This window comes from Psammomys obesus, unplaced genomic scaffold, assembly GCF_907164565.1.
Source record: "Psammomys obesus unplaced genomic scaffold, mPsaObe1.curated_primary_1811, whole genome shotgun sequence".
Classification (NCBI taxonomy): Eukaryota; Metazoa; Chordata; class Mammalia; order Rodentia; family Muridae; genus Psammomys; species Psammomys obesus.
The window spans coordinates 4,071,656-4,084,163 of record NW_026591598.1 but is presented as its reverse complement, the minus strand read 5'-3'; the positions used below and the strand labels follow the sequence as shown (position 1 = coordinate 4,084,163).

The following is a 12,508-nucleotide window of genomic DNA, read 5'->3' as shown; positions in this document are numbered from 1 at the left end:
CACCAGCCAGCCGGCCGAGCTTAACTAGCAAGTGCCAAGCCAATGAGAGACCATGTCTCTAAAAACATGTGGATGGTCCCCGAGGAGTGACACCCAAGGTTGACCTCCACATTCTATGTGCATATGTGTGCACACCCGTAGACACTATGTACATAAGAAAAAAAATCAAATGGAACTTTATCATTAATTCCCTTTTGTCCATTCATCCACTATCTAGGCTGTGATAACAGATGTCACTGGTCAAATATCCAGGAGACATATCGACAAGGTAAGTCATGACCATAGTACCCTGAAGAACTTTCAAGCGCATGTTAAAAAAAAAAAAATCATAAGGTAGAATAAGGCCTTCTGTCTGTGCCCAGGATAGAAGAGCAGAGGAGCCCAACTCAGCCAGCCTGGAGAGGGCCCAGAAGGATCAGAGGATAAGGCACATTTGAAAAACGAAAAAGAAATGGTGGAAACAGGAGAAGGGTAAGCCATGGGAATCAGCGAGAATGTGTTTGTGAGAAATGGAGACTCAGTGTCTGTGGACACTTTGTTGGTTTGGTGGCAAGGAAAGAATTGTAAATATGCGTGGTAGGCAAATACCTCGTACAATAAAATATCTTGGGAGAATGAATGTGAGGGCAGGAGAGAAATCAGGCACAGTCTATCGGCAACGATCCTGCCCTTGGGAGAGAGGCCAAGTGTATATTCAAGGCAGTCGTTGCCAGAGTCTCTGAGCCTCGGGGGCATAGCAGAGGTCTGAGCTAGATTTGCTGTGTGTATTTCAACCTGGCACAAGCAGCTTTTATCAGGCGGGGAGGCATGGACACGCTCCTCTACTAGGAACACAGCTCTCAAGCTGGTGGAGTGAGCTGGGACCCCACTCCAGTACCCAGAAAGAATGGCTCCATCTTTACCTGGTTCCAGTGTCCCTGCTTGGGACTTCTGAGTGTTACAGTTTACCAGTCCAGTGCCCTTCAGGAAGAGCAGTCAGATGTGGGCCCTGGCACAGTCAGGAACCCTGATCCTTGTGTAGGGCCCTCAGAGACGAATCTAGTAAGGAGAGATATTCAGACTCAAATGTCAGGTCCTGGACTGGGGAGATAGCTGGGTCAGTAAAAAGTTTACCTTGCAAGGATGAGGACCGGAGTTTGGTCACTAGAACCCACTCTAAAATTCTGGGCATGGAGGCATGCACTTGTAATTCCAGACCTGGGGAGGCCGAGACAGGCAGATCTCGGAGCTTTCAGGCTGGCCTGCCTAACCTATGGAGTGAGCTCCAGGCCGGAAAGAAACTGTCTGTAAAAACAAGGTGGATAGCTCCTGAGGAATGGCACGACGGTTGTTCTGTGGCCCTTCTCCACGCTTAAACATATACCAGTGCACATACATCTATGTACACCTACCTGACAAGTACACAAACACCAGATTTTGTAACCATCATGAGGCTGCTCTGCCCTTGGCCTTGATACCACATTATTCCCTGTTCCAACACTCAAGATGAGCTGGCAGCACAACACCGTCACCTGCCCAAATGTCTATCCTGGTGCATACCCCATCCTTCAGGCAGGCCTGAGGACCGCTGGGCCGCAACTCACTGTCCCTCACTCCAGCCTCCTCCTTTCCCTCTGCTTTGCCTCAGCCCCCAATCCTTAAAATAATACTTTGCTGCTCTCTGGGGATTTGACACCCTTGTCATCACCACTTTTGCCAAGTTTGCCTTCCAGGGCCAGTGTCAGAAAGTGCCCCTGCTGTCCCTTGAGCCACCACGTCCCTTGCCAGACTTGGATCTGGCGTGGCTATGCCAGCATTACCTATCCTCTCTTCTGTGCCCAGTCTCTGGTCGTCCTTCTCCTGTCTCCATGCCCTGGGGCTGCTGGCTTTTTCTTTTTGGAGATGAATTCATTGTTGACTTTAACTCACTTCGATGTTTCCCAGGGAAGCATCCTGGCAGGAGGCCCACCCAGCTCCTTGAAGAAGACAGCCAGGCCAGGGCCAAGACTGGGAGCCAGAGGCAATGGAACTGCCAAATGCTTCCCATTTTATGGATAGGCCTGGCTCAACCTGAAGACATTCCAAATAGTCAGTCAACAGCCAAGGTCCATATGAGGTTGGGGAGGGAGCCCCTAGAATCCATCCCTCTGAGGGCACAAAACTCAGCTTGATGAAGCAGCTGGCTTTGTCATACGGGCCAGGTTCAAGAGAGGGGGAAAGTGCTCCGCACCATCAATAATCAATAATCAAAGGCTGGCAGCCTGCTGGGAGCTGGCCCTTGCTCTCTTTCCCACACAGGAGTGGGCCCAGCCAGGAATCCATCTCACCCACCTCCCTGCACCAAGCCCCGGGGAGGGCAGGCGAGGGAGGAACCATTTTTCACATACTTTCTCTTTCAAAACGCAGCCCTGTTTCGCAATTTCCTACTTAAGTTCTGGAAGGCTCTGGGGCATTAACCCAAGCTACCTTCTCCAGCCACAGGCCGGAGTCCCTTATCAGCAGGCACCAACCTGGTAGGCAATCCTGCTGGAGGTAGGCAGGGACTCACAGCATTAGTTCTCCCACACCCACCCATGCCAGCTCATTCCAGACAGAGCCCGTTGAGGGGTTCTATGACCACTCCCTTCCCAGGGTTTGTTCTCCCCTCTCTTGGTTCTTTCTCGGGGAGAGCAGGGAGGTACAGCACACCAAAGCAGGTGCACCCAGCCCTGGTCCCCTTGCAGCCCATCATCCCCCAAGGCCCTCAACCTTCAGATCTCCTCCTTCTCCCTCTTAGAATAAGGCTTTTGTTCTTGATCATTTCTACCTGTGGCACACACCACGCTCCTACCCTTTCCCAATGAATCCATTTAGTCTTGCCAGATAGAACCTGTTCTCAAAGCCTGTTTCCCCCTTCCCTACCACCAAGAAAGTTCCCACCATGCATCAGACTCATAGCTGGAGGTATCTGAGGCAAAAAGCCAGTACCTGGGGGCCTGGCCCTGTGTCGGAGATATGGAGCAGGTCTTTAGAGCTGGCCCTGGCCCTGAATTCTCTCCCAGTTTTCTTAAACCAAACCAAACAAACCAGAGAAGAGGAGGGAAAATCCCCACTTTGAAAACTCCAGAAAACATATCACCCCAAACAATGGGATGGGAAACAGCAGAGTTGGAGGTGGGAAAGATGGCCAGAAATGTGTTGGTCTGGTTAAGTGCATGACCCCATAGAGAAGAGAGCTAAATTTCCAAACCATGCAAGCAAATAAACACAGAGAACTATGTGCTTTCACCATCTAAACCTGGAGCAGGGAGAGGAATCTTGACACAAGAGAGATGGCCCCCTCCAGAACTTGCTCGTCCTCCAAAGCACCAAGAACCATTTTAGAACCGTCCATGGTTGTTGGCAGGTACCCTAGGGTACCAGCCTCAGGTGGATGTTTTAGGACTGTGAGCAGATGACCATTCCTCACTTTTTAACCTACATCACCCAGCTTAGAAACAGACAAGGATAGGCCCAGGGCCCATTATATTCACAATGTGTTAGGGTCGCATCCAGAAGTCCACGAGGTACCAGGGTGAGAATGTCCCCTGACCAGTCGTCCTGCAGATGTGGAAGCATCTGTACCCCCAGGACTTCCTGGAGCCACAGACTCCTTCCCTGAGCTGCTCAGATTCCAGGGGCAGCTTCTAGGAGGGTGTGTGTGTGTGTGTGTGTGTGTGTGTGTGTGTGTGTGTGTGTGTAGGAAGTGATAAGCTGAGCCACCCCCGTAGCATCACCAGGGTGATACAGGCACTCAGGAGACCCCTTTCCCTCTTATTCTGAGTTTTGTTCAGATGTGGTTTTAGAAGAGAACTCATGTCAGTGTAGCATATGAGCTTGAATTCTCCAGGCTGTCTTGTTATAACGAAGATCTAAGTTCTTTGTATCTACATATGGTCTGAGATTCTGTGTTTTTAGCAAGTTCTCAGAGTGAGACGATGATTGCAGGCTAATGGCCACACTTGGAACCAACTAAGGATCTGGGAGATTGGATGAATCAGCCAAGACACACAAAGACTGAGGATTGATCTAGAAGAGAACTAGACCAAGGGAAACTGAGTCAGAGACTAGGACAGGAGCAGAGAAAGTCAGGGTAACAACAACAAAAAGGACCTAAGGAGACAGTTGAGAGAAACAGTGAGACAAAAACATATATGAAAAACTGACCAGTACAGAAAGGCTGACAAAGACAGGGAAAGGAGGCAAGACATGGTGAAGGGAAAAGCTATAGCTTGCTATGGACAGCCTGGGACCAGCCATGCCAACACAGTCTCCCAGTCTCAACCAGCAGTAAGGGATGGCAGGTCTGGGTGGAATGAGACCTTTGGGGTAGCAGGGGCACAGACTTCCTTGTTTGCAAGCTTCCCCATTCCTGCCCCTCGCCTCCCAGTCCTAGAAGAACATATGTCTCTCCCAAACCTATTACCCATTCCCTCCTTTCTCTATATATTCAATCATTCCCTTCCCGTCCCTGGACTCTTACAGATTTTAAATATGTTCTAGTCTTGTCCATTTTTTTTAAAGACAATGGATGGTGGCACACCTTTAATCCCAGCACTCAGATCTTGAAAACAACAACAAAAATATTTATTTTTTTATTTGTTTGTTTGTGTGTGTGTGTGTACTTGTATTTATGTGCCTGAAGAGGTTGGAAAAGTGTGTTGGCTGCCCCTAGAGAGGGAGTTCCATGCAGTTGTGGGCCACAAGACTTAGGTACTAGGACCCAGACTCAGGTTCTCTATTAGAGTAGCATGGGTGAACTCATCACCCCAGCCCCTAGCTTGCTTTGTATATGGTTGGTTGGTTGGCTGGTTGGTTGGCTTTTTGAGACAAGCTCAACCTGGCCTCATTCTCACCATGTTGTTGAGGGTGACCTTGAACTCTGTCCTCCTGCCTCTGACTCCCAAGGATTCTAAGTGTGAGCACCACGACGGGTTCTGCTTAGACTTGTTTACTTGTCTTTTTTTTTTTTTTTTTTTGTGGTTCTAAGAATTACTTTTGTGGTCTTAGCAAGTGATCCACTATTGACCTGCAGCCCCAGGTTGCTGGCTTCATAACTAAATCTTTTTTCTGTCTTCCTTATTCTTACAGACTTTAAGCCTTAAAAAATGTCATTTTAAAAAATAACATAATTTGAAGCCAGCCACAGTGGCACACATCTGTGATCCCAGCACTTGAGGCAGAGGCAGGCAGATATTCTGTGAGTTTGAGGCCAGCCTGGTCTACAAAGTGAGTCCAGGACAGCCAGGGCTACACAGAGAAACCCTGTCTCAACCCCTCCCCACAAAGACATTATTTATTTACTCATTGTGTGTGTGTCCATGTCTCCACATACACATGGAGTTCAGAGGACAACTTTCAAGATAGTCACTTCTCTCCTTCTGCCTTCTGAGTGTCAGATCCCAAGCAGGTCATCTGACTTGGTAGCAAGCACCTTCATTGGTTGAGCCCTCTTGCTGGCCCAAGACATTAATCTTTATCTTAAATCCTTCTACAAATTGTTCAGAGGTGATCTCAAATCTTCCCTGTTCTGAGAAGCCACTCTGGAATAAAGTCTTTGCTTTTTGTTCATCTCTTTTTCTTTTTTCTTTCACTTGCTTTTACAAGCTCCATGTATATAGCAGAATCTGCCTGCCCTTGACGCCCTCTGTTTGTACTTGGGGTCTTGCTTGCACCTTCATTTGATGAACATCTGCCTCTCCCATCATGCTCTAAGCTTTGTGAGAGCAGGCTGAGTCTGGCTCTCTGTGGAAAACAACCACCTAGTCCAGAGCCTGGCCTGCACAGATGCCAGCAGATGCCAGAATGTCACACAAAGTCATTCCACCCACTGCTGCACCTGTGGCCGGGACAGTTCCCAGTGGTCTGACAGTGGACATTCTGATAATGGTCAGAGAGCCTGCTCTCTCCCTCCCCTTTTGGTACACAGACCCTGACCTCCCAGATGGAAGTCCTTTCACAGGGCTGGCCTGGACTTCTTCGGAGGAATGGTGGGAGTGCTTCTTGATTAGGGCATGTATGCCCACCACCTGGAGCCTGGCTCACGCGCATGCTGTGGCACACTAGGTCTGGGATGGCACCTGAGTCTCATTCCCAGCAAGCTGCTTGCCAACAAGGTCACAGCTGGCCCACAGACCACACTATGACTGACAGGAAGGCAGATGGGGCTGGAGAGATGACCCAGTGATTAACAGCACTTGCTGCTTTTGCTGGGGACCTGGGTTGAGTTCCCATCTCCAACCTCAGCAGGCCGTAACCTCCTGTAAGTGTGGCTTCTGGGAGGACCTGCATTCACGAGGTGCACATAAAGTCACACAGGCACGCGTGCAATCATAGAAGTGTTTTTTTAAATCTCTTTTTAAAAACATGCAGGGAACCTAGTGACTACTCACCAGGTTTCCCTTAAGTTTTCCTCCTGCCAGAGGTTATCAGGGAGCTCTTGAAATTGGGTCCTGCCCCTCCCTGCTCCCACATGTACCCACCAAACCTCACACCCTGAAAATGAATAGAGTTTTTCTCTCGCTTTCTCTCTCTTTTTAATTTGAAATAAACCTTTAAGCAGTTTCAAAGTCAGGTCGGCCCTGACACGTACCACGGATGTGTAATGACTCTCATCTCCAACAATCAAGTCACCCAGTTGGGAATGCCACCCATGACAGGGGAAAACAGTCTCCCCATTGGCAGCTGGTCCAGCTTTGGCTCTAATCTGCCATCTGTCTGGCAGATGCTGTCCCAGAAGTTCCTCCAGAAGGTTCCACTCCTTGAAGTTTAGGTTCAGATGCTGGGAAAGGTTCTCTCTTCCAAGAGCATCACAAACTGAATATCCAGCTGGGCCACAGAATCACAGAATGGAAGTCTCTTCGGTAACCTCAAGAGTGTGTGTGTGTTTGTGTGTGTGTGTGTGTGTGTGTGTGTGTGGTCATTTTCAGATGGCCGTGTGTGCATGAATGTGCACAGATGGATGAATGGATGGATGGATGGATGGATGGGTAGGTAGGTGGAGTATGGGTGGACTTGCTGTCCTAGACGCTCCAGTACTAGAAAGTTCCCGTTATGCAGTACAGCACTGGACTCTTCCACATGGATCTGGAGATGGGCCGCTGTGCCTAGGTGGGTCCTACTGATGTGAGTGGCCCTGCTGTCCCTGGCTGTGGTGGCTGCTGCTGCCCTTTGTGTCTCCGAGAGTTGGAGCCTGGCTCCTTGCTGTTCTTCCTGGCCGGATGCCTATTGGCATTCTCCCTCCGGCCCTGGCCCCCCTTCCTCCTCTTCTGCCCTGCAGTTGGATAGTGGAGGGAAAATCAACATAGGATATACAGACACTCTGGGTGTCCAATGGTCCTCAGAAAGCCACGGCAAGGAAGCAGGATGGAAAGTCACCCCAAAGCCTCCCCAGACTTCAGCTTCTTCAGGGGATCTTATTACATAAGTACAAGAATGACAGCCCCAAGAGCCTTCCCCAGTGCACACCAGACACTCTCCTTCTCTTCAGTCCTTGTAACCCAAAGACCTAGAGCACTTCGTGGCTGTTCAGTGAGGCCATCAGGACAGTCCCCATTCCCTGCCACCCACCAGCCACCTCTGAGACCAGGCAGGGGGGACTTGTTGCCAACTGCCAGCTCTGGGGCCTTCTAAATAGGTCCAAGTCTCTGGGGCTTAGCCCATCCCCAAACCCCTCTGCTCTCTGAGGGCTCTACTAAAATGAACATCTTGAAGAAATGGGACAGCTACAGGGATCATGCCTTTAGAAGTTACTAATTCCTGCCACACCGCATCCCAGGGCACTGTCCTCAGCCAGGAGACGCCCTCCCTCACCCCCCCACTGTTTGCACAGCATGGGAGACTCTGGCAGCACACAGATGTAACTGGCCTCCAGATGGCAAGAGCTGCAGCTCACCCTCAGGACACGGCGTCCTGCGCACTGTACACTTCCGGGTCTCTTTGGTGTCGGAGCAGGTGGTGTGGTCTCCCCCAGGAGCGTGGAGCACCCTGCGTGTCCGCTCTTCCGATCCCTTCCGGAAACCGCACAGCTTCCTCTTCTTGGAGCAGGGGCCCCACGGGGACCACTCACTCATTTCACATTGTGCTGACAGGAGGTAAGGTAGGAGAAGGGAAGCAAGAGGCAGAGGGGCCGCCCCTCCCGTGGCCCTGAGTGCCTTAGGGAATCCTCCCTCACCCACCATGCACCCTCAGCCCAGACCTCAGGGCTAAGATCTTTGGCCCAGAGGCAGAAGGCCACAGAGAAAGAGCCCCCAAAAAGGTGGTTGCAGAAGATGAGCTTTCTTTTGCGCCCCCCCCCGCCCCTTCGAACTGTGGCCAGACTCCCATCAACCCCTTGGCTCTGGCCTCTGCCTCCCACCTTACCAGGACTGCCGCACTCCATGGTGCTGTTGGCTGCTGTGGAGCCCTCGGGACAGGCTGGATAGCAGCGGCCTTTGTGCAAGTACAAGCCCCCCTGACACTTGGTGCAGAAGTTGTGGCTGAAGCAGGCCTCACAGTGCTCGATCTTGCATTCTGAGGACAGGAGCAGGATGGTGTCTATCCCCGGCCGGGATGGGCACATCCTTTTATTCCCAGCCCCCAAACCCACCACTCACATCCAGTCAGAGAGGTCAGGATCTTGGTCTAGGGTTCGGATTCCTGCGGAGGAATCTTTCAAAGGGTGTAGGCAAGGAGAGGACACTCAAGCATCCACTCCTGAGTACTGACTGGGAACTTGCCAGCAATAGCCAACCAGACCCCAAATGAAGTCTTAGATCCTGGAATTCAACATGAGACCCAAGGGTTTCAGGGGACAATGGGGCCTTCCGGGCTTGATGGAGACAGACAGACTGTCTCTGCATTCTGTAGCGTCCCAGAGCAGCCCTCTGAAAACAGTGGGACTGAACGGGAAAATGAACCCCTTTCCCACATTGCTGGGCACCACTGGCACCTCGGCACTGGGTCTCCGCCTGCCCAGAGCAGAAAGAATCTGCTTAGAGGAGTGGGAGCAATCTCAGGGCAAATTCCTCTCCCTCTGCAAATCCAAGTTCCAGAAACCCCTGGGTTGGACTCCTGGGGCCCTCCCTACCTCCTCTTGCCAGCTCCCTCCTTTGCAGGAGGTGGGCAGAAAAGGGCTTGGCTGGGAACAGACAGGCCTTCCACCACCTCCCCTTTCCAGACTGGGTGGTACTGGCTTCCCCCCAGTCTCTGGCACCTGAAGCCCTAGCTGCCAGTCTATCAGACTCTGGCACATCCAGGGACCCCCTCATCCCTCAATGTCCTGAAGACCAAGAGGGCAGCTCCCAGGGCCCACCTCACCTTACCAAGCAATTGATCTGCCTCCTTCTGTACCTTGGTTTCGGTGGCTTAATTTCAACTTCGCCTCCCTTCCTCCTCTTTCCCCTCTGCCCCCTCCCTCCCCTTCCAGATGCCTAATTCCTAGGTTTGGTTGCCAGTACAATAAGACCCAAAATAACAACAGCAGCTCCCATTTACTGAGTGCCAGACACCAAGAGGTTTATAGGTGTGTCTCACAACAACCCAAGGGGAAAAAAGAAACCAGCACTCCTGGCTTACGGATGAGCTGTGGGGGGAGGGGGGTGGCTGAGATGCACTCAAAGCCATACAATGAGCTAGTAGCCAAGCTGAGATTTGGAAGGCTAAGCTGGCACCAGGCATTCTCCCTCCACACCTCTAAGTTATCAGCTTTAGAAAGTAGTGATGGCCCCTTCTGCCCAGCCTCCCTCCACAGACTTTGGTGAGGCTTGGTGATCTGAGATCTAGAAATGACCTCTACAGCTCCAGGTGCTGAACTGAGGGAGGAAACACTGGTGTGGCTCACTGGCTGTCCCCCAGAATGTTACGGGGATGGGATGAAGACAGGACAGCACGTGCCTTGTAACCCATGGAACCCATGACCCCATGGCTGGGGTGAAAAAGCAGAGCCAGAAGCCGAGGGGAGTCATAAAAGAGCAGAATGGCCAGACGGGGGCTTCCCTGAAGCCAGGGTAGAGCTGACGGGGGAGGCTAACACAGGGACCTGTGCCAGGTTATGGGTCTCAGGAGCATTGGTGGCTGCAGTGTAGAGGGTGGGCTGGAAGCCAGATGAACAGGCTGTGGAAATGGGGGAGGAGACAGCTGTTGGGAGCCTCCATAGGATGATGGGAAGGAGGGAAACAGCCGCTGGGATGTGGTTAATGAGTGGGTTGAACAGCACACAGAGAGACTAGCTTTTGGGTCTATGGCTTGACAGATAAGTCAGGACCCTGAGAGTGACCTGTGGTGCAGATATGGAGAGAGAAGAAAGCGTTCTGGATTGCACACAGTGGGATTACGGGTGGAGCATCTAGGAAGATGTCTGCCTGGCAGCTGTATAGCTAAATCAAGTCTCCTCTTCCCTCTGCCCCCTCAACACTTCTCACTGGCCATTACTAACTAGTTCAAAGCACAGTCCTCCAGGGTCCAGGGCCTCTCCAGCCCCCCCCCCCACACACACACACACTCACTGATGCATTTGTTCATGTCGGGGTTTCGGGCATCAAAGTATCCAGGCGGGCAGGACGGCAGGCAGACGCCCACCTGGCGGATGTCGTTCCTCTCCAGCAGAATGAACAGCTTGGGTGAGCACTTGAGGCAACCGTTGACTTCCGAACAGAGCTCACAGCCCTTGGCACAAGCTTGGCTCCCCTCAGCACTGACTGCAGGGTAGAGTAAGGAGGAGAAGATGGCTGGAGAGAAGACCCATATTTCCAGGCCCCCCTCAAAGGACATGATCCTTTGAGGGCTTCGTTGCACAATAGGAATGTGTGTCTCAGAAGGCAGGGCTAGGCGGGCAGCTCTCGAGCCCCTAACTAGATCATTAGTGTTGATGTCTAGGTCTATACCACTAACTTCCTGGCTCCAGCACACCCTGAGTCTATAGACTTGTTCTTTATCCCCAGAGATGAAAATCTCTACCTTTCTGGAACTTACCCTGACTCTGCAAAAGGAGGAAACCTCAGCCTCAGGGACTCAAGGTAGCTTGTCTTTTACTTTTTCTTTTCTTTCTCTTTTGTCTGTTTTGTTTTGTTTTTCAAGACAGCATTTCTCTGTGTAGCCTTGGATGTCCTGGACTCGCTTTGTAGACCAGGCTGGCCTCGAACTCACAGAGATCTGCCTGACCCTGTCTCCCTGAGTGCACCACTGTGTCCGGCTTCAAGGTAGCTTTTCAATTGCTGGTAAAGTTTTAAGGTCAAGAGGGATCTTGAATTAAATGATCCAAGGTGAAAGACTAAAAAACAACTAGAATAACCTATTCCTAAAGCAGTGATTTCAACTTGGGAGATTTTGCTTTCTAGGAAAGATTGATCAACCTTTAAAAAAAAAATTAAAAAAAAAAATGACTGGGTCTCTTGTCGTCAGGAGATGACCTTGAATCTCTGTCCTCCTGCCTCCATCTCCTGAGTGCTGGGATCCCAAGGAGATAAACCACACCTGGTTTATGTGGTACTGGGGACCAAACCCAGGGCCTTGCTCATTTGAGGTAAGCACTCTATGGAGTTTAATTCCCAACCTTAGGGACTTTAAAAAAAAAAAAACAAACTTTATTTTGACTTTATGTGTTTAAGTGTTTTACCTGCGTTTACATGTGTGCACCATGTGTGTCTGATGCCCTCAGAGATCAGAGAAGGGCCTCGGACTGTTGGGAGGCATCGTGTGGGCGCTGGGAACTGAATGCAGGTCCTCTGCATGAGCAACAAGTGCTCTTAACTGCTGAGCCATCTCTCAAGCCCCAGGGACTTTTTTGATCATTATGACCAGAGAAGTGAGTTGCTACTGGCATCAAGGGAGTACAGAAAAGAGAAGCCTTTGATAGCTGGGTAGTGGAGGCATATGGCTTTAATCCCAGCACCCAGGAGAGGCAGAAGCAGGAGGATTTCTGAGTCTGAGGCCAGTCAGACCTACAAATCAAGTTTCAGGACAGCCAGGACTATACAGAGAAACCCTGTCTTGAAAAAAACAAAACAAACAAAAAATTAGAGAAGCCCCTAATGTCCTCCAGTGTGCCGACTGACCTCAGACAAAATGAATCATATGGTCCAAAATGCCTGTAATGCTGAGGTTGAAACATCCTGGTTTAGGGCTCTCCTTGGAGACAGCAAGACCTCCTACAGCATCACTGAGTCTCAGCTTTCATTCTGTTCCTTCATTAACTGTTCAGCTCATATCACCCATCACTTTCCATGTGCCATATGGAGGATGAGTTCAGGGGTCAGGCATCAATTAAACTCAGCCTCTGTGCAGAGGGACAGGCCTTCAGTGGAGAAGACACCCATCCATATGTGAGTGCTGCTGGCCCAAGCCAGCAACACTGGACTCCAGGGTCCGGGAAAGGCCATCATGATGGTTCATGCATGAAATCCCAGCATTCTGGTAGCTGAGGCAAAAGGATTATGAGTTTGAGGCCAGACTAGGACAATATAGCAAGAGACTGTCAAAAAGAAAAAAAGGAAGGAAGGAAGGAAGGAAGGAAGGAAGGAAGGAAGGAAGGAAG

At 50.8% G+C, this 12,508-nt stretch overlaps 1 protein-coding gene across 1 annotated transcript in view; it reads right to left on the bottom strand.

The window, feature by feature from the left end:
- Window positions 1-6,522: 6,522 nt before the first annotated feature.
- The window catches only part of Rspo1 (R-spondin 1), a 21,561-nt gene continuing 15,575 nt past the window's right edge, over window positions 6,523-12,508 (bottom strand). The window contains exons 3-6 of the mRNA XM_055611340.1: window positions 10,482-10,673; window positions 8,359-8,508; window positions 7,892-8,080; window positions 6,523-7,270 (exon numbers count right to left, since the gene is read on the bottom strand). Coding sequence (XP_055467315.1) covers window positions 7,104-7,270; window positions 7,892-8,080; window positions 8,359-8,508; window positions 10,482-10,673 — 698 coding nt within the window. The 3' untranslated portion in view covers window positions 6,523-7,103. The remainder of the gene's footprint in view (window positions 7,271-7,891; window positions 8,081-8,358; window positions 8,509-10,481; window positions 10,674-12,508) is intronic.